The sequence below is a fragment of the Archocentrus centrarchus genome, chromosome 2, assembly GCF_007364275.1.
Source record: "Archocentrus centrarchus isolate MPI-CPG fArcCen1 chromosome 2, fArcCen1, whole genome shotgun sequence".
Taxonomy (NCBI): Eukaryota; Metazoa; Chordata; class Actinopteri; order Cichliformes; family Cichlidae; genus Archocentrus; species Archocentrus centrarchus.
The window spans coordinates 26,247,942-26,275,297 of NC_044347.1; the positions used below are offsets into that span (position 1 = coordinate 26,247,942).

At 44.5% G+C, this 27,356-nt stretch overlaps 2 protein-coding genes across 3 annotated transcripts; one reads left to right on the top strand and one right to left on the bottom strand.

Annotated features, from left to right (window-relative positions):
• Positions 1 to 19: 19 nt before the first annotated feature.
• trak2 (trafficking protein, kinesin binding 2) lies at positions 20 to 17,774 on the top strand. Of its 2 annotated transcripts, XM_030747328.1 has the most exons (17): positions 20 to 137; positions 4,803 to 5,015; positions 6,412 to 6,600; positions 9,394 to 9,453; positions 10,164 to 10,240; positions 10,328 to 10,444; positions 11,050 to 11,265; positions 11,376 to 11,454; positions 11,584 to 11,714; positions 11,802 to 11,876; positions 12,319 to 12,456; positions 12,887 to 12,966; positions 13,106 to 13,246; positions 13,324 to 13,613; positions 13,697 to 14,188; positions 14,276 to 14,375; positions 14,489 to 17,774. In XM_030747328.1, exons 2-17 carry the CDS (start codon positions 4,961 to 4,963, stop codon positions 15,279 to 15,281), a joined length of 3,033 nt encoding a protein of 1,010 aa, XP_030603188.1. In that variant the 5' UTR covers positions 20 to 137; positions 4,803 to 4,960; the 3' UTR covers positions 15,282 to 17,774. The 2 variants fall into 2 exon arrangements, with proteins under 2 accessions (XP_030603188.1, XP_030603194.1); XM_030747334.1 differs by lacking the exon at positions 9,394 to 9,453.
• A 711-nt stretch (positions 17,775 to 18,485) lies between these two features.
• Positions 18,486 to 27,190, bottom strand: trim25l (tripartite motif containing 25, like). The gene is made up of 16 exons (XM_030749643.1): positions 26,449 to 27,190; positions 25,950 to 26,045; positions 25,570 to 25,803; positions 23,545 to 23,704; positions 23,421 to 23,453; positions 23,287 to 23,322; positions 23,154 to 23,198; positions 22,992 to 23,045; positions 22,851 to 22,904; positions 22,672 to 22,734; positions 21,201 to 21,410; positions 20,998 to 21,111; positions 20,130 to 20,165; positions 19,939 to 20,007; positions 19,741 to 19,806; positions 18,486 to 19,402 (listed from the first exon to the last, which is right to left on the bottom strand). Exons 1-16 carry the CDS (start codon positions 27,076 to 27,078, stop codon positions 18,843 to 18,845), a joined length of 2,460 nt encoding a protein of 819 aa, XP_030605503.1. The 5' UTR covers positions 27,079 to 27,190; the 3' UTR covers positions 18,486 to 18,842.
• Between the last annotated feature and the right edge of the window lie 166 nt (positions 27,191 to 27,356).

Genomic DNA, 27,356 nt, shown 5'->3' on the forward strand with positions numbered 1-27,356 from the left:
CTTTCTGTCGCCACTTGATGACCGCTTAGCCCTCCCTCGCTTCCCCTCCATTGTTTGTGGCTGTGGTGGTGAGGGGATTGACAGGCACCGCATGCACTGCCGGAGCTGCCCATGATTTGGAGTAATACTGACACAGGGTAAGCCTCGTAGGAACCAGCAGAAAATGTCCTTTTAGTTGTAAAATGCTGTGATTGCCAACGCGGGAGGGATGCTGTCTGTGTGAGCCCGCGGTTGTTAGCTAACGCAGCCGTGAAGCTACAATGAAGCAGTCCTCCACCCTCAGCGTGGTTGCGCTAGCTAACATATTTAGTACAGTTACAGCTGAACATATGTCTTAACTTTAGCTAGCATTTATTTAAATCTCTTATAACCTGCTAACTAGACTTTATACCAAAGTATAAGTAAAAAAAAAAAACGGGGTCAGCAGCATACACATACAGTGCATCGCTTTACTGGAGTTGTGCCAAAAAGTGATTCTCGATGTTTGAGTGTATGTGTAATACCTTTGTTTATACTGATAAATAGACCGCGGTCAACAGGATTTATGAAGGGCTTATATATATATATATATATATATAAAATAAAGAAATGACCTGATTTGCAAGTATCTTTATGATTGTGTTATTGTACCTACATTATAATCAATCCAGTCCTTTTTGGCCACTTTAAATATCTTTATAGGGCTGTGATGTTATATTTATTGTTATTTCAGTTGTACTCTTGGACAGATCTCTCTGATAAAAGACACTTTTAATGTCAGTGACAGTTTTTACCCTGGCAAATAAAGAATATATAAAAGTCACGTTGCTAAAAGAGTGATTGCAGCTTTCACCATGTGACAGGAATAATGTTTCTGGCTCAAAATAACGTGATATCATGTATTTATAAGAGATATGTTAGACGTGTGTTTCACAGATTATAGGCCAAAAAGTAAAATACAACAGTTTAAATCACTTTTTGACACAACATTGGAATTTAAGCTGTTAAAATGACTTGTTGGTCTATGATCTGTCAAACATATTTCTCATAAATAAATGATATCAAGTTATTTTGAGCCAGAAACATTATTCTCATCACAAAAGCTGCAATCACTGTGTGGTAAAGTCACTGTTATACATCCTTTATTTATCTGGGTAAAAAGTGACATTGATAAGAAAAGATCTGGCCCAGAGGGCAGCAGAAATTGCAATAAATATAAGATCACAGCTCTATAAAGATATTTGTTTTGGCCAGAAAGGACTGGATTGGTTGTAATGTAGGTGCAATAACACAGAGTCATAAAGAGACTTGCAAACAGGTCATTCCTTTATTTTATATATAAGCCTTTCATAAAGCCCTTTATTTGCTATGCTGAATGAATGCTATCTGCTGAATGTGTAGATGTTAAAGTCATGATCCTACTCTGCTCCCTGTGCTGCATACAGTGCTGATAATATTGTAACCAATGGATGCTAAATTTTCCTAAGTATCTTTTTCAGCATTATGTTGTGGTTAAGAAAATGTAATCTTTTCACTGCATATTGGACAACATATGTGCTGCTAGTCTCCGGCAATCAGATTTAGATTAGAGCTGGCAGTCAGATCAGATTAGTATTTCATGATGCTGTATGTGACTTGGTTTAATTCCTTTGGCAAGGCATGACAGGAAGTGCTGATGTTCCTGTGAGACAGTTCTGGTTATGCATTTAAAGCCCCTGGTGCAGTCACGAGACATGCTGCCTCCCATGTCCTCATGCCCCGTCTAACTTGTCAGGTCTATGATGGCTTCAGTGCTGATGCTGCAATTAAAAAGCAAGACCAGTAACTGGTATGGGAAAATACCAAAAAAGATATCATTCCAAGCTTGCTTAACTTCCACGAAGTCAGGTTAGAGCTTCATTTGGAGCATTAAGCTGAAGGTGTAGATCAGACGTGAAGGGAGGTGAAGGCTGCGAAAGGCTGATGAAAGCAGACGTCCCTGTGAGACAGCTGGGACAGGCTCGTGCTGTGTGTAATGCTGCAGTGATGGCTCTATTGAAGTGTTGCTGCTCCCTCACCGCTGTGGATTTTACATCTTTATAATGTCACCTCAGTTAAGTGGCAGCTTCCAGAATGTGGTTACAAGCAGACCAGAGAGGGTTGTGTTTGTGTGTTTGAGCCTGGTCGATTAAATATAAACCACAAATTTCCATTTATTTTCTGTGTGTTTAGTGGGGAAGTTGTCTGCCTGTGACAGTCATAAAGTGACTCACAGGCACTTGGACAAGATCGTTGCTGGCATTTTAAATCGGGGGGGGGGCATTCGTTTGATAGAGGCTCATATTAATGTTTGAGACACGCGATATTCTGTGCTCCAAAATATCCTCCAAATGTGACATTTGAATTCGAGCATCAGTCATGGGTGAGTCCAGGCGTCCAGCATGTTTAGGTTGTAGCATTGCATGCATCTCATCTCCTTTAATCTACTTTATTATAGAGGAAAATGTTTAAGCTTCACTGTTATGTAAGCAGCGTATGAATGTTGCCCAAGGACTCTGTCTTTCCACAGGCATGCTCTGATAAACAGGCACCCACACAGATATGCTTCTCTGCGTGCACAGGACAAGAATTAGAACTACTGATGCACATGGTACTCAGGCTGCTCCTGTGTCCCATTCATGGACTGTGTATTAAACATGGATGGAGCGTCCAGGTCTGAAAAATTAAGCAATGTGCAGTTTCCTTAAACTTACATTCTTGCTAATAGCCAGCAGAGGGTCACTCCCCTAGTTCTTAAAAGAAGTCCAGTTTTACAGGGAAAAGGTCTCATAGGTTTTATTTTGGGGGGGGGGCATCGCTAACTGTGACAATGGTGATCCCTTCTGGTGGCTAACAGCTGAAATTCTCAGCCCGGCGCGACGTCACCTCAGCAAGGCTATAATGACGCCTTTGTCCACGGTAAAGGGCTAAAGTCAACAAAAATAACCCTGATGATGTCATAGTGATAGGGGTGTGCGATATTGACAAAAAATAATATCTCGATATTTTCTGTAATTTTCTCGATAACGATAATAAACATTATTTGCATTATTTAAAAATGTGTTCATACAAGAAGTGCAAGCTGGTAAAATATAAGACTTAAATCAGTGTTTTTTGAGACATTAACTTATTTTTTATTTTATTTAACCTTTATTTAACCAGGAAAAACACATTGAGATTAAAATGTCTTTTTCAAGTGTCCTGGGCAGGACAAATGTAAATAGAAAAACTTCAGCGAGTTTTTCAAAAGCAATTGCTTGACAGAATGTGGGGGGGGGGACTCCAACAACATTATAGCAAAATAAAATCACAGAAACTACACACCCTCATCTGATCAGAAACCCGCTTTTTTCACAAGACCGCTTCAGCCTATTATCCGAGGCTCCAAACAGGTGAGCTCCCAGAACGTCGCTGGGTTATGACGCAGTGATTGTAACATACCTACTTTAACTTAAAGGATATTAACATCAATCCTTTCATTATTTTCCTCTTTATTCCGCTAGTCGTGGTTTGTCTTGGACGGCGCTTTCCCAAAACTTTTCATATTCCTCATACTGGCTGATGATAGAACAGGTTAGTTGTCAAACTATCTGTTTTCTTACAAAGTCTGCAAACTGCAAACCACCTCCTCGCCTAGGAATTAAGGCGGTAGACTGCGAGGCTGGCGATGTCTGAATTTCCTCCCCTGGCGCAGTGTGTTCACTCATTTCCAGCTTTAGGTGTGTTGTTCATGCAGCTATGCTAGCGCACAGTACGGGCGCTCTCAATGCGCACGCGCAGCAGCCTATACTAAAGCATAAAGTAGTGAACGCATGGAGCCAAGGCGTTTGATTGTTGTTTTTTTTTCTTAATTAGCATACTCAATAATGTCAACTCGCACATCGCTAACACGGCAATTACGATTATCGTAGACGATATATATCGCACACCACTACATAGTGATGTCATAGAGATCCTATGTTCACTTTTTAGAGCTGGAATCTGTGTTCATCTTTTATATACAGTCTGTTAATTAAACAAATTGCATCATGGGAAATTAAGTCTTAGCTTGTGCTGCCTTTCAACTTGAGACAAACTTTTGGTTTTTAATGCTGCGAAGATCATTGGGGTTTTTTTCCGAGGGGGGGGGGGGGGGGGTGTAAAGTGGTACCTGTCTATGTATTTCATGATTCCAACAGCAGCCGGTTAATTGAGATTAAAGATGTGCATAAGTGAATAAAATAAATCTCAAAGCACTCAAGCACATGTCCATCTGCCGTGGCTGGTTAGATCCCAGATTACTTTCCCAGTTTTCTCCAAGGATCTCATCCCTTTAAGACAACACATCCTGTCTCATTCCTTCAGTCATCCCTTTAAGGCCTGGAATAGTTCATACAGAGACAGGCAACAGGATGTGGGACGGCTCAGTCTCACCCCTCCCTGAAAACAGTATGTGGTGTTATTCTTACAACACTTCTTCCATCAAATTCTCAGTGACTCACCCTTAATTTAGCTCAGAAATTGCTCTCAACAGATAGAAAATAGAAGAAATATTTTAGTGTTTAATGCTTTTTAAGGTTTGAGTCATTTATTGTAGCTGTATCCTAACCTGAGAAAGGTATCTGTGATTAAAGTGTTGAAAAATCACACACTGCGGTTGGCTTTAAATCTTCTAAAACAGCTGGAGTCAGAGATATTAAGACTGCCTTATTATCAGCTGCACGGATTAACTGGACTGACCCTCATTCAGCCTCCATGGCGTTCCCATGACTTCATCTGTGAGACCACTGGTGATTCTCACCTAACACATCTCTCTTCTGTTGCAGGTAAAGGTGTGTTGTGTGTGTGTGTGTGAGAGCACCGCCACTCAGCACAAGAACAGGATGTGATGTCATGCCAGTAGCAGCTCCCGGGTTCTGTCCAGCTTTGTGTTTTCACGAGTGGGGAGTCTCCCCTCCCCACTCCCCCTTTCCGAGAACGGGACATGTTTGAAGTCAAACCCCGGGGAGTGGAGAAGAAAGAGTCGAGCACAGAGACAGGTGGGGTGTTTTTTTGCGTGCGTGTGTGTGTGTATATGTATATATCTATATCTATATAGATAGATAAATAGATATATTAAAGGTTGCAGTATGGCCACTGTTTTTGCTTTGTGCACATTTTCAAGTGCTGCTCTGCCAGTATCAGGTCTCCCTGAGGTACAGTATGCAGTGCCTTTAAGCCTGATGCTATAGTTAGCTCAGTTTGTCCCAGTAAACCACATATTTGCTCAAGTGGAAGGACATTAGCTTGTACAGTGCCTGAGCCAAGAGAATACATACTCTCACACACACACACACACACACACACACACACACACACACACACACACACACACACACACACACACACACACACGCTTCATCAGCCCACACACAAATCTCAGTGGCACTGCACAGTTTTGCCAAAATAAAATTCATCAGCTTAATGTACTGTCATTGGAACGCCATTGTGGCATGATAATACCTCACACTCTTTTTTTTTTTTTTTTCCCCGTGGATTGCAGTCGATTATGGTCCCCATCAAATGATAAAAGCAACAGTGTCCACACTGTTAGCATAAAGTTAGATGTTGTAAGAGAATACGTTATATTTCTTTCTACCAAGAGCGAGAGAAGATTCTACTTGTGGGTCGTGTGCACGCGCTAAAGTGTGCGCACGTGTCAGTGCACACTCGCGTATGTTTATCTCTTTTTGTGGCACACACAGGCTTTTGTAAATGAGTTATTAAATAATCCTTTTTATAAGTCTCTCCTGTGCAGATATTTTATTTGTCAAGTGCATTGTGGGAAATAAATCACTAATCAAGATAATCGGCTGCTTTTCCAGTTATTCTCCGATCCTGCGGATGGAGTAAATCTCCACCATCTTAGAGTGAGTCTCTAGTTCAAAGCGGGTATTCAGAGCAAAAGATGAGGTGCAGCCCCAGTTGGTGGAGTTGGAGTATGTCCAGCCGCAGGGAAATTCACTGAAGAAGCAGCTAATTGATATCGAGAACTGGCTGGCCAGCGAGCCAGTCGTTGGGGCCGCTTGACTCCACACCACCATCTGCTCATCTGTGATGCTGCTGAGCTACATGTGCTGCAGGCACTTCTGAGGGTTTTGCAGACTTCTGCTGCACCGTCTATGTAGTGCCACTATTTCTAAATCAGCCTAAACGCGTCGTTTTGCCTTATGTTCTGTTGTCACATGTATCTGTGATAGATCAGACTTTTCTTATTGTTTAACTCTTGGAAAGTAACGAATTCATCACATCTATCCTGATGGGCAGTTTTTTGGGGCTAGAAGATTAATTAATCTAAAAACAAATGAGATTTTTATCACTAATGATAGTTAGTGATAAAATTATCATTAGACCGCCGACTCTCAGTGACAAGTTTTCTGCCTGTTTATCCTCTAGATGAGGGGCTGGGCAGCAGCGGGAGGAATTATGGCTCCGGATCGCTGGGCTCCTGTTCCGCTGGCTCCGGCTCCGTTTACCTATCGGACAGTCAGGACTGGGTGGTCTCCCCGAGCTGCTCTCCAGACGAAGGTCCCGGCCACAGCGCCATCTCCCCCATGCTGGCCGAGGAGACTTTCCGCTACATGAGTACGTGTGGGCCTTTTGATATATTTATGCAAAGCTGCACCGGTCTTTGATCAGATGCACAGATGAAAAATATCTAACTTTGTTTTCAGTCTCTCTGTAGACTTCCTTTTATTTTGGTTAAGCCTGCAATGACATGAGCCAGCAGATGGTGTGTGCGCATGTGTGTTTGTGTGTGTGTGTGTGTGTGTGTGTGTGTGTGCATGTGCGCATTAGGCACGTGAGGGATTCTTTTTATGCCGCACACATCCTGTTCAATTAAAGTCGCGGGGATTTACTGTGGATATTATTTTTCGTAGCGTTCGTCATTGTGTCTGTTTGTCTTTGCTTGTGTGATTCTGGCACTGTGTGTGTGTGTGTGTGTGTGTGTGTGTGTGTGCGCACGTGTGTGTGTGAAGGACAGAGAGAAAGATCCAGCACAGTTAAATGCAGCTGAGTTCAAAACCAGTGCCAGTGAGTCACGGGACAGTAGCTTGTGACAGTAGCAGTGTGGATAGATAGAGGATGAAGACAAGACAGCACAGAGAGGAGACACAACATGCCAGGTTTAAACATCCACGATGAGGAGGAGTACGATAACTTCACCATGGAAGGTGAGCACGGGCTCAGTCCTCCATACGTGCACTAAAGACTGAGAGAGAGAGGTGCGCAGCTTCAGGAAGCCTGTCGGCAAGGTCGAGCAAAATGTGACGGCGTAGAGGGCAAAGCGTCTTTGTGTGTGTTACTAGAAAGGAAGCGGGCAAATCTTGTGCTGTGTTTACATTTAAAGAGGTCGCGGTATGCTGGAGCGAGACTGAATCCACTTCCTGTTTTTTCTCACAGTTGCCAGCACAGTCTGCTGAATGTTTTCTGACATGTGCTTTTGTTAATATGGAACTGTTTCAGAATACAGCAGTTTGAAAGTCATGCACAAAAATGGTAAAAAATAAAAAATAAAAAAGTAATAGAAAACCAACAAATAGAAGATTTCTCAAATAAACAGTAATAAAAAAAAAACCTGAAGTGTTTAGTAAGTGTTGCACGTGTGGGGAGGGGGTATACTGAGGGAGTCTCGGTTTCATGTTGCCGTTTGCTCCACTTCTGCAGTTCAAGGTTAAACACGGCCTATTAATAACGCGTGCAGAGAGATGGCGTGTTAAGATGCGTGAAAACACTTGGAGAAGCCTGATTTTGACGTGCATATTTAGGCCTTGCATTCGATGCTTTAGTATTTTAAATATTTCAATTTATTTCAGTATTTGTATTTATAAAAGCATCTCAAGGATCAATTAACCTGGTTTTTGTGTCACGTTGGGAAATTTGAAGCGTTAGCAGGCAGAACGTTCGCTCCTTGCAGCTGCAGTTGGATTATACTGTAATTTAATGGCCGTTTAGCATCTTGTTGTTTGGCTCAATGAGATGTTTCATCTCTTTTCTTTTGAGTGAGGACATCTGATCCAGAGATCATATTGGTGCATCCCTACTGTTTGTGCCGATCAATCCTGATGCTGCATTTTAAAATTGAGTTTGTTGTACAATCGCGTGTTGCGTCTGCAGCCGGTTCACCGAGAGTTCACTGATGCCAAAGGTTCAAGCAGCCATGACGCAGAAGGTGCATGATGTTGCTCAACTAGTCGCTCATTGACCACCCCTTGGCCTGTTGTGTGTCTGTAGTTCATGAATTCATGTCAAAATGATACAGAGCTTGGACTGTGTTATGAAATTTATGGTGGCCAGAGTTCAGTCACAGACTTGTATAAGTAAATACAACCATCACCACTTTACTGCTGTGTGATCAGCATGTGGTGTAAACAGTTCCATTTTTATGTAGCATTTGGCAGATCACGATGAATCCAGACTATGGACATGCATAACCCATACAATGACACCATGTTTTCAGGAGCAGGTAAGGGGATATTTGTGAGTGTGTGTGTGTGTGTGTGTGTGTGTGTGTGTGTGTAACTGGACACATTATATGCATTGTGTCTGCACTGTAACTGTCGATCTGTGTGTAACAAGGATAGCTGCGCTGGGCAGAGGTTATTTTTACCCGCTGGTTGTGTGAGTGCGGTGTCCAGATTCAGAGGTCACTGTGGGCTTCAGATTACTGGATGAATGTCCTCATCCATGTGAGCAGCTGCTGACCTCAGCTTGTTACTTTTAATCCCTGCTGAAACTGTTTTATTACACCGCATTTATGCAGGAAAAAAAGGAGAGAAAGAATCAGATGTGAAATTGTGCAAGACTGTGTCACAGAAAGCGATCAGTCTTTAGCCTGTACTGTAGTTATAGTATGGTTAACCACAGTACTTGTACTGTACATTTTATTGTAACTAAATATTTGCAGTATGTTTTGGATCTGGGATTACGCTCAGAAAACTGCTCTGAGGTCAGATGTTTTTGCTCAAACAAAATCGCAGGACAAAAGTAACTGTTCTAAATGAGTGTTGGGACACTGTTGGACGCCTGGCGTCACTCTGTTAAAGGACTTCTAATTGAAAACAGATGGCTCAATGATTAGGGTTGCCACTTTTCTTTAAACAGGTGGAAGGCTGAGCTGTGCAGCGCTGGTGACACCCACTCAGGTGCTAAAAGCAGACCAGACTAATTAATGTGTAGATTCTCTGACTCTCCAGAAACTAATGTGTGTACATGAAGCTGATTCACTGAAGCTTTCATTTTCTGCCAGCATTTGTCTGATGTTCTTTCCCTCTGTCCTTTTCCTTCCTTTTCTTTGTCGAGCCGTCTTAAAGCAGGCTGGTTTGCTTCCACGCCTTCTGAACTTTCCCCTCTTTTTCTCTCTGTATCTCTCATTAGCATATCTTGCTTTGGAACCCCCTTCTTATTCCCACCCAGGCTCTCAGAGCCTCTCCAAAGGTATTCTTCTCTTCCTACCTGCCTGTTCTTCTCTGCAACTGCTTCATTTAGCACAAATGTGAGAGAGGGGCTTTGGTCAGAAGTGTGGCCGCCTATAGCTGCACTTAAAGTTGATTTAGGACCCTTTCCAAGGCCACAGACAGGAGCCCCTCTCCACTTTTTGCATATAGATGACAGTAAGACAAGACATTTACATAGTAAAGGTCTTTTGCCTGCCACTGTAGACAGCTTGTAGTACAGTAGCACTGTTTGAGTGTGTGTGTGTGGGATATTTATTTCTCTATAAAGCTAGTGTTGCTCTTACATTCAGACCACTAGCACATGTTGCATAACTCACAAATTGTTCCAGCAGTAATAATTTAGCAATTTATCCAGCATAGGGTTGGACCACATAAGTCTGCGATTGGCTGCTAGACTTCAGCTTGAGCATGGGAACAGATTAAAGAATAGGGGAAGTTGTGTGTTATGCGACTACACTAACCAAGTAGCTCCCCATGTTGCTTGTGGTCCGAATTCTTTATTACGTAGTAAACCTAGCATGATTAAAGATATCCGTCCATGAATTGAGAGTGTCTTGGTGGTTTTATTTTCATTTTTGTGTGGAGTTGCTTGGATGCACATTTTGCATGCCAGAGTGTGAATACTAGATTGCATGTGTGTATGTTTGCCTGCCTGCTGCCTACAAGTTAACGTTTTTCCCCTTTGGTCAGTCCTCAGCACTGACCGAGTGGAGCAGATGACCAAGACGTACAATGACATTGAAGTGGTCACACACCTTTTGGCCGAGGTAGGCTTCGACCTCATTTGTTTTCTGCTAAGAAACAACAGGCAGCTGGCTGGTTAACTCCGGGTTCCTTGTTTTCTCTTTGAACAGCGGGACAGAGATTTGGAGTTGGCAGCTCGGATCGGTCAGTCACTTCTACAGAGGAACCACCTGCTGCAGGAACGAAATGAGGCCTTAGAGGAGCAGATAGCACAGGCTCTGGATCAGGTAGCTGGTTTTATTCACTTGGTTTTATTCATGTTTAAATAATGTATTGTGCTACAAAAAAAAAAAAGTGTTAGCATGATAATTTAAATGGACCTTTAATTTTTGTAAAGCTGTCCCCTGGACACAGGACGTGCTTTATCTACTGATATTATTGCAAATGTCATGTTTTTAAGAGAGACTGAAATAAAATTAAAAAGTAGGGGGCTCTAAAATAGAGCCTTGTGGTACACCTTTCCTAATAGTTGAATCATGCAGACAAAATCATGCTTGCTATACATTAATAATGTAGTAGTTTTTCAAAAAAAAAGGATTATCAGCCAAATTAATTTACTATTTTATATCAATAAAAACACAAAACTTCAAACTCAGCTTATGTCCATAGATTTAACAAAAACGCACATTAACTACTGTGCCACAATTCATACTTGTTTGCTGTATGCATAAAGGGCTCCATTCAGGTTCCAGCTTTAAATAAAATTTGAACCAAAAATGAAATTTAACTTCTTGTAAATTAAGAAGAAAAAAAGAGTCTTAAAATATTTAGATTACCTCTCTCACATACTGTACACACTAATCACTTTTCTGAACCCTTCCTCACTGATCAGGTTCATCAGCTGCAACATGAGCTCAGTAAGAAGGATGACTTGCTGCGGATGGTCGCCAGTGCCTCGGAGGAGAGCGAGACCGATTCCAGCGTGTCCACCCCCATGCGGCAGCCTCAGCCGCTGGGGGGAACCACGGCCACTGCACTCAGCAAGCTGGAGTCCCTGCAGAGCAAGCTGCAGGAGCTGGAGGAAGAAAACCTGGCATTGAGGTCTGAGGTAGGCGGCTCTGAGGGATATTAGGAAGTGTAATTTGAAGCATTCAATCATAACCACATGTTGAGAAGCATAATCACTTCCACAAATTGATCTTTTGCAACTTAATCCAGGCTTGTCAACTCAAAAGAGACACCATCTCCTATGAGGAGAAGGAGCAGCAGCTAGTGAGCGACTGCGTCAAAGAGCTTCGTGAGTTGAAATTGTTTTTATTTTTATTTTTATTTTTTTATTCTTGCATATTTATGCTCAAAAGAAGCTTTTAAAGATCAGGCATCTAATATTAACTTTGGTGTGTTTGCGCATCACACCTGGTTCCAGGCGAGTCCAACAGCCAGATGGTGTCTCTGACCGAAGAGCTGTCTCAGAAGAACGAGGAGCTGCTCAGACATCAGGAGGAAATCGCTCAGCTCCTCTCCCAAATAGTAGAGCTGCAACACAGAGTGAAGGAGGTGGGCAAACTTAACTGCTGCTACTGATTACCTATGTGTGTGTGCCTGCACAGTGTGTGCAAGCTCATGTTGTGGTGTTGTTTCTAGTTGGCCCTGGAGAAAGAGGAGCTGAGGATCCACCTGCAGGCCTCCAAAGATGCTCAAAGACAGCTCACAGCAGAGGTACAGTCTCACACAAGCGTGCTGAGTAACCAGTTAAATTATTCTACGAAGATATAAATGAGGCAGGTGTTCCAGCTTTTATGTTAAGCCGTTGTTAGGAAGCACACCAGTGTTTTATGTTTTAGCCAGATTACAGCAGCTTTTTATAGCAATTTACAGCTTTAATATTCTCAAATCTGTCAATATATTTGATTCCATATATTATGAATTTCATCCTACATAATTTTATCTACCTGCTCACCTATTGAGAGAAATAACCATTTTATCAGTAATTATGTTAATTCTTTAAATCCATTAATATATTTAGTCATTTATTTTAATACAGTCTAAATACATGATTAATTTTAATTACTATTGAAATAATTTCTTTGCTTAATTAATTGCTCCTTACAAAAATCGATTAAATGAAAGCTTTGCTTCTATATGCACGTGTTTGCTGCAGCTGAACGAGCTGGCGGAGAGGAATGCCGAGTGTGTAGAGATGCTCCATGAGTCACAGGAGGAGATTAAAGAGCTGCGCTGTAAAAACAGCCCTTCAACTGGGATGCGCCGGCACCTTTCCTACGGCCTCTATCCCATGGTGAGAGAAACACCCTGACGTTTCATGCACAAGCATATAGAGGAAGGCACAGGGCCCTGGCACATATTCAGAAGACAGCATACAGTTGTTATTAAGGAGGAAACTATAGGGGCAAAACCATTTTTGTACCAGGCTGTAGACGTGGTCTTTATGTGGCTTTGTTGGGTATAATGTGGGAATCTACAGTAATTTACTCACCTTTGAGAGCCTGCCTCAAGTGGCCACTTGGGGAACTGCAGTTTTTGGCCCTTGTGCCTTCATTTTTCAGCCCTGGATATTACAGAGTGGGAGCAACATGGCAAAGAGAGTGCAAGCATGATGTGAAGGGTGATTGCAGTGATGTGAATACAGCTTATCAGTGACTGTAAACATAACTTTAGTTTAATCCACAGTACACCTTTAATCCTCTGCATGTGTCCTGTTTGTACAGGAGTCCTTGGCAGCAGAGATTGAGGGAACTATGAGGAAAGAGCTGAGTATAGAGGAAGAGACCGCCTTTCAGGACCAAAGGTGCAGAACGTGCTTGTTACTCAAGTTGATAGTTGGTGTTGGAAAGCTCCTACTTTTTCCAGACTTTTCACAGGTTCTAGTTCAGTACTCTACACTATATTTTAGGTCTCATCTCTAACCTTTGACCTCATTCTTGTAGAATTTCCCAGAAGCGAGTCTTCCAAACAGTCCGCTCCGTTAATGCCTCGGTATCACGGTCAGCTTCAGCAAACTCTCACATCCCTGGCTCCGGACAGAGCTCTCTAGTGATGACAGCGCAGCCGTTTCAGTCCACTCAGGGGTAAGTTAGAAAGGGCATTTTATGTTCTGAAAGCTGTAGGGGTGATTTCAGGCCATAACATGTGTCCATGTTCGCAGGGAGGAGGAGCGAATGGGCCAGCCTGGTTGTCCAGGAGGAAACGACCTCAGCAGAGCGCTCCACCGCCTGTCGTTGCGGCGTCAGAACTTCCTGTCTGAGCGACAGTTCTTCCAGGCAGAGCGGGAGAAGAAGGTGCAGACTTTAACAGAAGCAGACGGGGAGGCCAGCGGCTGCAGCTCGCCAATGGGCAGCGTGCTCTCTTTCTCCAACCTGTCAGATATCTCCATCACCTCCACTGTTTTTAAGACCTTCCTGCCTGAGAAGCTTCAGATCGTCAAACCCATGGAAGGTAAAGTTTGTGCTTCATTCACACCGAGAAGCCTCTCGGGTTATCGTTTACTACACTAATATATTCTGACATTTCTTTCTCAGGCTCACTGACACTCCACCACTGGCAGCAGCTGGCCAAACCCCATCTGGGCACCATCCTGGACCCACACCCTGGGGTAGTGACTAAAGGTTTTCGCCCACTGGCTCAGGACGCTGTGTACCACCTGTCTGACATGGAGGAGGATGAAGAGAACGAAGAGCACAGAGGAAATGCGGTCCAGGAGAAAGGAGCGGCAGAGCAGAGTAAGGAGGAGGAGGATGAGGAGGAGGAAGGCGGGATCACTTTTAATGTGCGCTGCTCATCTACACCAGAGGAGAGAAAGGACAGAAAGCATGCGGCGTCGCCTCTCCCTGTCCCGCCTCTCTCCCCTGGCACTCGAGCTGCTTCCTCCTCCATCAGGTCAGACTTCTGTCCTACACCCCTTCGTGCCACAGAGAAACCAGGCCAGCCACCTCAGCCCATTCCAGGAGCCTCTGAAGCAGCGGTCCAATCACAAAGCCAAACCCTGACATCAGCAGCAGTATCTTCTTCTGGTAAAAATGACTTTTTGTTACCTGTTGTTGCTCATTGTTTCTACTGTGTGTGCCTTTTGGTTTTCTTAAGATTTCTTGTTTGTTCAGTCCAAAACCCAGGGAAGTGTCAGAGCTCCACCTTTTCCACCTACACCTTCACTACCTGCCGTATTCTGCACCCCTGTGACATCACGCAGGTCACACCAAGGTGAGTCATCTTCAGTGGATGAAGAGGAAAATAATCCTCCCACAAATACTCTTATTGCTCTAAGACACAACTCTCCTTTTGTTTAACCGTGTTCTTTGTCTTCTTGTTTTCAGTTCTCAGTCATCCCACTTGGCAAACACGCCTAGCTCCATGAGGACGGGTCCCAGCACCCCCGTGACTCCCTGCAGACTCAGTCTGGGTGACTCCTTCCCCCCTCGACGGCTGCTTGCACCCCCCAGTGGCCTGGCCAAGCTGGTCCTAGAGAGGGGCATCTCTGCACAAGTCTCCACCAACAACCCTCCTCCATCCCTGAGGCCTGCACCCCGGCAGCCCCTGTTCCATCTCATGCCAAGCACACCCCCTAACTCCCCCACCCATTCTCCTGCCCCCTCCCCAGTGCCTACGGAGCCCCGCCAGCACACAGCTGACAATTTCCTGGCCTCGCGGCCCGCAGAGCTTTTTCTCCAAGATGTTTATGGGTTGAACCTGGGCCGTGCTCCACATCCAGACCTACCAAGCCCCTCCCAAGAAACCCCAGCCCTCATCTCAGCCGCCAAATCAGGCAGAGCCAGGCCTGACCCGGCCAGCGTTGGCCTGGTGGAGAAGCTGCGGCAGCTGGGATTCACCAAGGTGCTGCACGGCTCTGAGTCTGACGCTTCAGTGCCACGCCAGGATTCCGCCACATTCGTGTCAGCAGGTGGAGGGAGCCTGTTAGATGGCCTGAGGCGCAACCAGAGCCTCCCGGCTATGATTGGCGCCCGGGCTGGGAAGTCAGCCGGTCACCCAGCACCTCCTCCTCACCCCACAACCCTGGCTCTTCCCCCATCTCCATGGGGAAACCTTAAAGAACGACGGCGGCATCTTGCCTCCATCTCCCACCCCCCGTCGAGATCAGCCAAACGCTGAACTCTGCAGAACACGAATCCCCTCCTTTATACCGCCATCGTGTCTCTCTTCCTTTCTGCCTTTGGAGGGAGAAGTCAGGGCCTTGATGGGCAGAACAGTCCGTCCTTTTTGGGACTTTATTTTAAAGCACAATTTAATGAAACAGACTGTTTTTAGCCACCCTGCATTGTCTGTATATGTGGATGTCTGCCATGCTGATAGTTAATAAGGCCTTAGCTTGCCTCTGAGTGGGTCATCCTCTTCTCAGTCTTGTATTAAATAGATTCAGTAGTTCTCCTGTGAGGCTCTAGATGTTTAGGCACAGTGAGAGGAGGGCAAGAAAGGAAAATGTAGGTGTACGAGGGTTTGTGGAAGTGGATTTAGAGAAAGCAGGGAGAAAGTGGTGTCACTGTTAAGTTCAGAAGACGGGGTTTCCGCCAGAGAAGTTTACATGCGGGTTTCAAGCAGCCCAGAGCAGGAAGGAGGTCATTTAATGTTGCGCTTGGCTTCTGTAATCATTTTCTCATAATTTTCAGAAAATGGATGTTGTTAGAAGTTTCTTTTGTGCTTTAACTTCTCGTGTAAATCCTTAACAGACCGGTTAGCACACATTAGCAGAATGCTAGCATTTTATGGGCAAAATCAGCTTCACTGTCAGAAAAACATAACTGTGTTCGATTTTCAGTTTGGACATATTAACGATACTGTGTGCGAAAATTGAAATACATATGTACACATTTTTTGTCTGTGAGCAGGTCCAAATAATTATTTTAGCCATTTAGCGCCATTCATTGAGGACTGTCTCATGAGCACCCCCTGCTGCAGCCCCGGCTGAATTGCAGGCAGTTTGTGTACTGTAGGATTAATAAGAAGTAGGCGTCGAGAGTGCTCCTGCTTTTATAAGCTGTAATCATGCTTAGCATCATTAGCATATAATAAAAAGCCTAGAGGTTCCGTTATTAGCGGACGTAGGTGGATGGATACCAACTAGAAAGTAAGCATATTAATACCTAACAGTAACAGCAGGCTAATAACATATTAGCTAAATTAACAGTTTGTATCAAAAACAGAAATATCTGGTGCTTAGGGGGCTGTAATAAACTGGCGGAAACCCTGAAAGAAAGAAAGAACGACGGGGATGAGAGAGGGACTAAGAGGGGGGCTGAGCGTCTGGGGTCTTGCTGTTTCAAGGGCTTGTCAGTTACAGGACTGCGTCCTGCTAGCTCATAACACAGCGAAAGCTTTCTGGCCTTCAGAGAAGAGTACAGGTGATTTAACTCAACACTTGAGGACAAGCTTGGAGACTTTAAGCGTTAGCTGATTTAGCAGTCAGACCATGCCTCTAAACATGTCAGTATTATGAATATTGTAACAGTTTTTACAGTGTTGCATGGATGTCTGGTGACCGTCCATGTGCCGTGCCCAAGCGCCTGCATGAACACCACCTTGCCTACTGGTCCCAGCATGCACCTGTTGGCAGACAGGTGGGATGAAGGTGAGGTCAGAACTAAATGGGATGCCAAGCAAAAAAACCACAAAAAAAAAACACAATAGGGCCAATATTTTCCTTCAGGTCTTTGTGCTTTTTTCTTTTGTTTTTTAATGGTATGAGGCCTTATGTGGAAGCCAGCACAGCTCTGATTTGAGTTCTTTTTAAGCTGTTTGGATATGAGTTGCACTTAGTGGGAAGTAGAGGTTTGAGGATCACTGCTTGGTTTGCTCAGAGATGTTCAGGTTTGTCTGTAAAAAAGGGGGAAAAAACAGTGACTCATTATTTTAGCTGTTAGTCACATCCAGGTTCTTATGAGTGGTTGTTTGCTTTAAAAAATGTCTTTAAAATGTGTCTCCTTTATCTCATGGATGTATACAGTTTGCATATTGGCCAGCAGGTGGGGGTGTTCTTGTAGGAAAACATCTGACATTCTCTACACGTGGCACATTAAAGCATTAAAAATGAGGATACATAGAGCTTTGTGCTTTATCCCTGTGACCCTTCAGTACTGCTGTTCCTAGTCAGACCCCCCCCCCCCCCCCCCCCCCCCATTAACTGCACTTTTACTTTTTGTATTTAACCTTTATTCTATTGACAACAGTCTTTAGTATATAAAAAAAAAGGACTGAGACATTTAGCATAATTGTGAATGTTGTAACAATGTCAGCTAACATTTTGTCAAAGATTTTAATGCAAGTAGCGTTTTGTTCTTTTTACATGAAGGGAATCCGAGCTACCAGTTATTTTTACTTTGAATATTCTAACTTATACGTGTGTTTGTGATGCAGTTAGCAGCTAATTAACAGAAATGCTTTAGCTGAATGTTTAGTGTGAGTGTAGGACTGCAGAGGAAGGAGGGCACATTCAGACTGTTCAGGAATTTAGATTACTTGCATCCCTATGAAGCAGGAGGTTCTCTGGCTAAAATAGAAAATGTCCTGTGATTTCTTCATGTCTCCCCTCTGAGATCATGGCTATTATTTAATTCTTATTTTTTTTTAAATAAATGATTAAAAACAAAATGTATGTCTCACTGGTTTGTTAAGAGTTGATGGAAGAGTTTTTTCCAGAGGAAAAAAAGCAAATAGTTCCAGGTTGGACACATGCTTATTATTGGTGCAAACTTTTCAACATGGGAGTCTATGGGGACTGGCTTGTTTTTGGAACCAGCCTCAAGTGGCCATTAGACGGACTGCAGCATTTGGCACTTTTCCACTGGCTTCATTGAGGCTGCCACCTGGACTCAATTTTGGTGATTTGGTTTCCACCATGTTAGTCTTTTTTTTTTTTTAAGCTAATGCTAGCAAGCTTGGGTTTGAAAGCTGCCTCCATAACTGGTATGAGTGCAACACGCAAACATTTACCTGCTAATTAGAGTAGTAACCAACATGCTTTAAATGCTATAAAGTTGGGCACCCAGAGATGAGTAGACTAGACAAACTGCAGTTTTTGCATGTTAGGATGAGTGAGCCTCATTTTAGGGGCTGAACACTTGCTACTTTGCTAAAAGGCCCTCTGCCTCGACCCACAGGTGTGGTTAAAGTTCGACAGAGCCAGTCTGTAACTCTGTTTTTACTGGTATTTCTTCACAACAGCTTAGCCAAGTATTAATTTCTTTATTAGGCACAACAGTGAAATACAGTCTTGTTTATACTTCAGCCCTTTTACACTTTGCTGGTGCGTTTACATTCTGATAATGGCATTTAACTCATTTTGATATATCAGTTGTTACCATCACCATCCATGCCCACCCGGTTACCCCAAACATCTTAACCACCCCCCCCAAAAAAAGAAAGGTAGTGCAATAAATAAAGTTAAGGATGATTTCTATAGAAGATGTGACATTAGCACCACGATTACTGTGTAACTGATATTGTGACAGCCTTAACCCCAAATCTGTGACAAAGTCTTTTGTGTTTGCTAAAAACAGTGCAGTCTTTGCTTTTTGTGCTCAACATTAGAACACTAAGTGCATTTAAGGTATGACTTTGCAAATACTTTCAGTCAATTGCATCATCCAGCCGATCAGCATGAATACGTCCACTTTTCTGTTCAGCTCTGAAGTCAGTGAATTATCAACTCTGTGGTCTTCACATGGGGCAGATCTTGATGCTGTCAGAACTCGAGCTGAAGTCTAGCCCCACCCCGATTCTGCTCCCCACCCAGAAGGCAGCATAAAGCGGCTGGGTGAAGTTAGCTCGGAAGGTGTGGAGCTGGGTCATGCTCTCTGCAACGCTGTAGAATGACAGCGTTCCCGTGGACAGGTCCAGGTAAATGCCCACACGGGGGGAATACACGACTGGAATGTCCCTCTTCTGATTGTCATGCATGGCTGAGCAGCAGGTGTCCGACAGCTCCAGGGTCCAGGATTGGGCATTGTAACCGAGTCCTGACCTGGCATCCGAGCCCTTCCTGGCCATCGCCCCATAAGCTACGCCCATGGAGGACCCCTGGCCTCTCCACTCCACCTCCCAGTAGCAGCGTTGGGCATACAGCGGGCTGTCGCACATCACCTGGGTCCAGCCATCAAAACGCTGGGCGCTGTCGGGGTAAAGCTGCGCCGCCCCCTGCAGGGTGGCTTTAGTGTTGTTGTCAGAGAGAGTCAGCCGTCTGTGGGCTGTGTTGGGGTCGAGGGTCAAGCTCACTGAGTCTAGGAAAGACATTTAAAGGACCAATCACATCACAGCAACAGATGGAGGTGGGTGACATCACAGTGGCTAAGTTCATCTTTTATGCCACATTAGTTAGGCCATTATATTTAGCTGGGAGGAAAGTTATTCAGTCTATCTAAATCTGCTAAACCCATCTAAACCTGATCAGGCTAACACAACCTAAAGTATCCAACACTTAATTTTAGCTGTAAAATAATAAAATAAAACTTCCATCAGGTTAAAATGTGAGCTGATCCCTGTAGCCTTCAAGGAGGTCATTTGTCCTGCGAAAGCATCATTAGGCTGTACTTGGATCTGTCATTTTGTAGAGACTTACATTGCAGGAACTCCTCTCTAGCCCTCGGCTCTGGGGCCTGGATACTGTCGAGGCTGATTTCCCTCACTGGGGGGAAAAAAACAAAAAAAATAGACCGCATCTTGATTCATGGTTCACGATCCATCATAATATTGTGAGGGTTGTCATGTATGTTTCCTCTCTCGATATGGAGATGAACATAAAGCTTCAGTGACTCACGTGCGGGGAAAGCTGGAGCGTGAGTCATGGAGACCGGAGTGGGCGAGTCCAAAAAGAGGCCGGGGTTAACTGACCAATGAGAAAACAGCATTAGGGATATTACCGAAACACCTTAGTCAGTTTATTCACCTGGTTGAGCTGATGCTGCCAGAAAACATTCATTTAATATATACAAAGACACACTGTCTTACTCTCTGTGGGACTTTCAGACACAGCAGCCATGGCCCCTGTCGAATGTGCAGAGAGATTATTTTTGTTAATAATGCTCATGTTCACTGCTCACCGGCTTAGTTAGCATTCAGCCACCTTTTTTAATAATATTGCAATCAAAGTTTCCCGCTTCAAAAGTAAGACAAATATCAATATCCACATTTCAAAGGCGATATTTCATGAATGAATCCATTTCTGACAGACTTGAGGGAAAACATTAACACAACAACAAAGACAGAAGCTACCTGTCGCAGAGCAGGGTAACATAAGAAAAAGCCTTTTCCTTATTATTAGTGCTCATTTTAGGATCTTCCAACACATCAGCTGACATTTCAGCCGCTTTCATCTCTCAGTAACATTAAAGATGCTTTTCACCGCTTAAATTCAAAATGATATTCATGGATTCCAACTCGTCATGCCTTCAAAACAGTTCAGGCTCCCTGCTTTGAACAACAGCAACACTTGCTCCAACGTTCAGTGCTCACACGTCAGCTGACACTTTTACTGATTGCGACTCCTCTTCCTCCTCATTCTTCTGACTCATCCAACTTGTTTTATTATCTGCAATTCAGCTGTCATCGCAGCTCCTTTGAAGTCCACTTAAATGGAAAACCTATTCAGCACTTTCACTTCAGCCGATTCTGAACTTCCCTCACTGCTTTCACTCGCTTGAATGTTATTTAGTACAGACACTTCAATCATTTCACATAAAATGTTGCATTTTATAGGTTTTTAATAAGGTTTAATAACTTTTGATCCGTTCTGTCAGAAGCAGCCTGTTAACAGACACTAATGGATTGGTTACTAAGCTTAGAAAGAGGGAGAATGAGTGTAGGAGTCAGGTCTTACATGGATTTCCTCCTGCAGGTGGCGCGTTATTGGCTTGTGCAGCTGGAGTAGCCTGGTTGGTGCCACGGCGACGGGAGCGAAAGAGGCTGTTGATCGACGCCATCCGACTGAAAGCTGAGAATATCAGGAACGAGATGTCAACGTTTTACTCTCCAACATGAGCCCTTATTGTTTGTCAAAGCTGAACTATAATGGCAACTCACGTCCAGTAGATGCTGGTGCAGGAGCTGGAGTCGGAGCAGGAGCTGGAGTCAGGGTGGCTGGGACTGGAGTCAGAGTTGTGGCTGCAGCAAGGGCAGCCTGGCTCTGGCTAGACCTGCTCCAGAGTGACTGAGATTCTCTACGGCTGGGAGTGGGGCTCGGACTGGGGTTGATGATGGACCTGGTGCTGGCTCTGGGGTTAGGCTCCCTCACTTTTTGGAAGACATGTGGAATGAGGTTGAGCATACAGTCAGTGACAGTTTAGAACAACCCTGGAACTGCTTTTCAAATTAAGAGTTGTTTATGTTGGGGGGGGGGCACAATAAGCAATAATAAGACTTTACATAAACAGAGACAGAAAATACAGAAATCTGTTTACAAATAGACTTTCTGTGGTGTCTATGGCAAAGGTAAGTGAATGGTGGCCACATCAGTACGGTATGCTGAAGCATTAAGAGTTCCTGTCACTGGAACTAAAGGGCCGAGGCCAAAACAACCCCACACCATAACCCCACCCCCACCCACCAAACTTTACACTTGGCACAATGCAGTCAGACAAATACCGTTCTCCTGGCAACCACCAAACCCAGACTAATCTATCAGATTGTCAGATGGAGAATCGTGATTCATCACTCCAGAGAACACGTCTCCACTGCTCTAGAGTGCAGCTTACACCACTGCATCTGACCCTTTGCTAAGACTTGGATGCAGCTGCTCGGCTATGGTAACCCATTAATGAAGCTCTCTACACGCTGTTCTTGAGCTAATCTGAAGGCCACATGAAGTTTGGAGGTCTGTAGCGATTGCAGAAAGTTGGTGACCTCGGCGCACCTCAGCATCTGCTAACCCTACTCCTTCATTTTATGTGGCCTACCACTTCATGGCTAAGTTGCTGTTGTTCCCAATCACTTCCACTTTGTTATACCACTTAAAATGTCATTTAAAAGGTGATCTATTATGCCTTTCCCTATTTTTTCTGCATGTTATGATGGAGGATGGTCATATTAAACATTGTAGTCAATGTGAATAGCAGTGGTAACCTATGCCTTAAAAATTCCTGCCCATCAGGAAGTAAATAAGGTTAGCATAACAGGACCGAGAACAGAACCCTGGGGCACACCACAAAACAGAGCTATGTGTGTGACATTGACAATGCGCGCATGCTATCTGCCTGTTAGCACAGAGCAGGAGCAGTTGATGGTGCACTGCTAGCAAAAGTAAGCAGAAGAAGAACCACCCCCCAGGGCTGACCCGCAGACAGCCGCCCACTGTCTCAGTCAGAACACTGTTGGTCTAATAATACTAATAAAGACAAACTGAGAAACAGAATATTCAAATACCTCTAACAGACAATGTGCCTTGACTGAAAATAAGGAGGAACTATCATTTAAGCAGAAAAACAAAACTTGCAGTAGGAAGTAGCAGACATTATTATGAGGAAGTGTGGTCATATTACTGCCAGTGCTAACTCACATGTTTCTCTGTCCTCTCTCCGCTGTCTGTCCCTCAGTCTGGGGGAGCTTGTGTTAGCTCTGTCTGCAACAAGGAAGACAGATTTTTAAAAACTTCATATATGCACACTTTTCTCTACTTCATCCATGCTATGAGTGAAGTTTAAAAACCAATGTTTAAATAGCAGCACAAATACAAACTCTCAACTCGAGGTGTGTCTCTGCTCCTCACATCTTGACTTCTGAGTCCTATACCTGAAAAAGAGATAAAAAAAAAAGACTCATGTCAGTGAATTCCTTTCTGTGTTGTCAAATGTAGTGTAACTAATGTCTGTACAGTACCAAGTCCTCGTTTGTCTGTACTTCGCCCTCCAATTGAGATAGCGGGTGTAGAAGCTGAGGAAAATGAATGAAATCACAGATATATTTCACATATTTGCACAATACAGGAGGACAAGATGAAGATATGTAGACAAAATGTCATCAGAAAAATACTGAACATACCCTGTGAGCGGGTGTTTGTGTTTCGGGCGCCAAGACCGGAAAACACTAAAGAGAAAGAAAAATTTGTATCTTTCTATCACGATCACAACGAATGTGAAAATATAAAGATTTAATAAGAAAATTCAAACCTCACATTTTAAAATCCCTCCTTTTTGTCCATTCCGGCCGGCTAAGTGAGATCAGAAGAAGTTAAGAAGAAAAGAAAATGACCTTAAATATAATATTCATCATGCTGGAAAAAAACAAAAACCAATGTCTGGAACTTACAGGCTCCGAAAGTGAACAGTGTTGTGTCATTTACTGTAAAAGAACACAGAAAATTACATTCAAAGCGGTACAAAATGAGACTAAATAAGAACATAAGTAGTAAGAAAGGCTTCTTTGGACAGACCTTGTTTAGTGATCTTGCCGAGCTCCAGGTTGCAGAGATCCTCGATTCGCTCCCTCAGACCCAGGATGGTGTCTTTTACAGGCTCAAAAGAAGCTTCATGATTGACATTCACGGCTGGCAGATCCCCAGACTCAAGGGGAGCGCACATAGACTCGTACGTCTGAGGGAAAATAATACGAAAACCCCCAAATCAAACCAGGAGAGCCAGAGTCTTGAGATTTAAAAATAAATAAATAAATGCATGCATGTCCTTCTTCACTACATCCATGGATCTTCTGTCGTCTTCCTGTTTTCTCCTGCCTGGCAGCTCCATCTTCAATATATTTAGCCTGTCCTTCTGATGTACTCATTTCTAATCCTGGCCTTCATGGATACTTCCAATGAAATTCTTAACATCTTCAACTCTCCCACTTCCAGCTTGGCCACCATCTCCAAACCGTACCTCACAGCAGCTCTCACTCGTTTCTACCCGCTACACCCTGCCTACACGCTCTTGTTCACCTCTCATGTGCGTCGTTCGTTGCTTTAGATGGTTGACCTCAGGTCTTTAAAAATCATCTACCTTCACTACCTCTACTCCTTGCAACTTCACTGCTGCACCCGTCTCCCTCCAGTGCAGGCTTCCACCTGCTCCTTTCTCTACCTGTCTGACCTGACTTGATCTGTCCATCTGTCCATTACCCTTGCAAACAAGGAGGGGCTCACAGCAGCTCGCTGAGTGAGATCACTGTCCTCATCCATTTCTTGCACCACCCTCACATACTCTGCCACTCCTGACCTCCTTGCGCAGCACCACAGTTCCTCTCTTGGTACCCTATCATTTGCTTTCTCTAGATCCACAAAGACACAGTGAAGCTCCTTTTGACCTTCTCCATCAACGCTCTCAAAGGTTACATCACAGCTGTAGTCCTCTTTCTCGGCATGAAGCCACACTGCTGCTCACTGATTGTCAGCTCACTCCTGAACTTAGCTTCACTGATATCGTCATGGTGTGGCTCATCAGCTTCATCCCTCTGTAGCTGCTACAGCTCTGCACGTCACCCTTGTTCTTGAAAACTGGTACTAGTACACGCCATCCCTCAGGCACCCTCTCACTCTCTTGTGTTAAACAATCTAGTTAAAAAGTCCACTGCCCTCTCTCAGAGACATCTTCATACCTCCACAGGCATGTCATCTGTACCAGCCGCCTTTCCACTCATAGCTGCCCTCACTTCCTCCTTACTAATCAGCTGCACTTCCTGATTCACTAACTGTCCTCCATCCCTCCTTCTCTCGCTCTCATTTTTTTCCAGTCACGAGTTCCTCAAAGTACTCCTTCCATCTTCTCCCATGAAAGGCTCAGCAGTGTTGACTGTGCGTTTGAGAACATCAAGACATGCAAACCAAAATGTCTGGGACTCCAACAAAGACGAAACTCTACTTGAGTTGTGGCAGCAGACGCTTGTTTGTGTACGCTTCCTGCGGCTGCTGTCACGACTGCACTGAGGAAGACTTAGATTGGAGACAAACAGCAGAGGAAGAACAGCCACGTGTTCTGGCCCACAGTAATCTCATAGTACAGCCTACATGCAAGTGTATTAGAACCATGTAGCACAATGTTGACACTGGAGGCTGATGAAGTCTCATTGTGCTGGACTCCTACTAGTAATACAATCAGCTCTAGAACAAGTCCTGTGAGCCAATGAGAGAGGGACGAGAGGGATTAAAATCACGACATTGCTTTGACTTACTTTGCATGTTTTTGTGGATTTTCACTTTTTGCAATTTCAGACATCTGGGAGAGATTTTTTTTTTTTTTTAAACCCTCAGAATTTCTGCATTAGTGCTGCTGCATCACCACAGTGTCAACATGAGGTAGGATACAGGAGGATCAGTTTAGTGATATTCTGAATTCATGTACTCTGAGCTTATGTGTAAAAACAAGTACACACATTTTGTCGAGTGATTTAAATGGGAGAGAATGAGCTGCTTCTGCTGTCTCCATCACCACAATTACCACTCAGTGTCCTTGGCAGTTTGGCCTACCTGCAGGTAGTGGATATTGTCTTCACAGCTTGCCAGATCTTTCATCTCAGTGTCCCTTCTCTTCAGCTCCTTGATCTCGGCCTCCAGGCTATCTGCAACCTCTTGAGCGTGGCCCATCTTCTCCTGGTTGGCCTGATCCAGCACCTCCTCCAGCAGCTCCTGCAGACGTTCCACTGAGCGCAGCAGCTCCGACAGCACCTGCTCCGTGTCGTCGTGCACCGTGTCAGCAGAACGCTGCACAGGCAGAGAAAACACAAAACACAGCCACAGTAAGACCCCTCAACCACCATCGCATTATTCAGTGCTTGTAGGAAATCTGGTTTTCATTTTTTTTTTTTTTTTTTTTTAAATGGCAAATTGAAACTCTGCTGCTGACCAACCTTCATCTGCTCCATCATCTTCTTCATGTCTTTCAGCTCCTGCTCTCTCTCTCTCAGCTTCTGCTGGTTCTCTGCTTGCAGCTCAGATAGCACTTTCTGCAGAGACACACCGAGACATGACATCACAAACAATACAAGCAGAGAAGGAAGCAGGTGACATGGAAGGCAACGCGAGAGGGTGGAGCATTATGAATGGCTAGGAATGAAGTTAGACATGTCTTCAGCCTGGCTGGAGCTGCTGTCACACACAAAGGAAAGAAGACAACTCCTTTAACAGAAACCTTTGAGACACAGTAATGGACAGCAGACAGGAGGGTTGATATGCTCCATGTATGGAGTATTGATTGTCAACTGTAAAAGCTCCCACTTACAAATTTATGAGGTTTAATGGAACCATTAGAGATTTTCCCCAACACACAAACAAATCACTTGAATTTGACTTTAGATCACATCCACCCTGGTCGCTGTCTGTCTGACTGCCCCCCCCCCCCCCCCCCACCTGTTTCTCCAGCCTCTCGACCTTGGTGGACACGCTCTCGTGGCCTTTGTGCTGGTTGCTGGTGCACAGCCAGCAGATGAACATTTTGCACTGTCGACAGAAGAACTCCTGCAGGTACTTGTGCTGGGTGCAGATCTTCTCAGACAGATTGCCTGTGGGTGGGATGAGCTCATGCTGCTTGAGGGTTTTCTTGGTCTGGTGGGGCTTCAGGTGGGCCTCGCAGTAGGAGCTCATACACACCAGGCAGCTCTTGACTGCCGCTCGCTGTTCATCTTTGCACATGTCACACGGCACGGCTGAGGAGGAGAGCTTGCCTTTGGCTCTAGATGAGGAGGAGGGGACCCCTCGGGCGCTTCGGATGGATTCACGTACTTCTGATTTGAGGGCCCCTTTGCGGAGCTGCTCCACAGCCTCTGCCAGCATGGTGTTTCTGGACAGGGAGGGCTTGGGGCAGAAGGTCTGGCGGCACTGGGGGCAGCTGTAGATCCCTTTGGGGTCATCCTTACTCCAGTAGTCCTTAATGCAGGCCATGCAGTAGCTGTGACCGCAAGGGATGGTGACAGGATCATTTGGCAGATCCAGACACACGGGGCAGTTAAACTGCTCCTCTGTCCACAGCTTTGTACTCATAACGCCGTCGGTGGAAGGAAGAGGGGCCGAGATGGTTAGCAGGTCAGAGGCTTTCAGAAGAGTAGAAGAAAAAGCTCCCGAGATGTCAGAGGTAACGCGTAGCCTGGATTCACAGGAGGGAAGTGTTCGTCATTCTCAGGTGAGAGCAGAAAAACGAGCTGGGCGGGACGAGAGCCACCAGGCAGGTCGAGCGGGGAAAACGGGTGTCGGTGGAAAACTGTTGAATGCCAGAAGAGTGAAGGTGTGAGTGGACAAATCATTACATCACAAAAACAAAA

Excerpts from the sequence above, each read along its gene's own strand:
- trak2 (XM_030747328.1), top strand. The coding sequence starts at position 4,961 with ATGTTTGAAGTCAAACCCCGGGGAGTGGAGAAGAAAGAGTCGAGCACA. Across the intron at positions 10,445-11,049 it reads TAGCACAGGCTCTGGATCAG|GTTCATCAGCTGCAACATGA; the intron begins GTAGCTGGTTTT and ends CTCACTGATCAG. Across the intron at positions 14,189-14,275 it reads AGCAGCAGTATCTTCTTCTG|TCCAAAACCCAGGGAAGTGT; the intron begins GTAAAAATGACT and ends TTGTTTGTTCAG.
- trim25l (XM_030749643.1), bottom strand. The coding sequence starts at position 27,078 with ATGAGTACAAAGCTGTGGACAGAGGAGCAGTTTAACTGCCCCGTGTGT. Across the intron at positions 20,166-20,997 it reads ACCTGCAGGAGGAAATCCAT|GGGCCATGGCTGCTGTGTCT; the intron begins GTAAGACCTGAC and ends CACATTCGACAG. Across the intron at positions 19,807-19,938 it reads CGCTCCAGCTTTCCCCGCAC|TGAGGGAAATCAGCCTCGAC; the intron begins GTGAGTCACTGA and ends TTTTCCCCCCAG.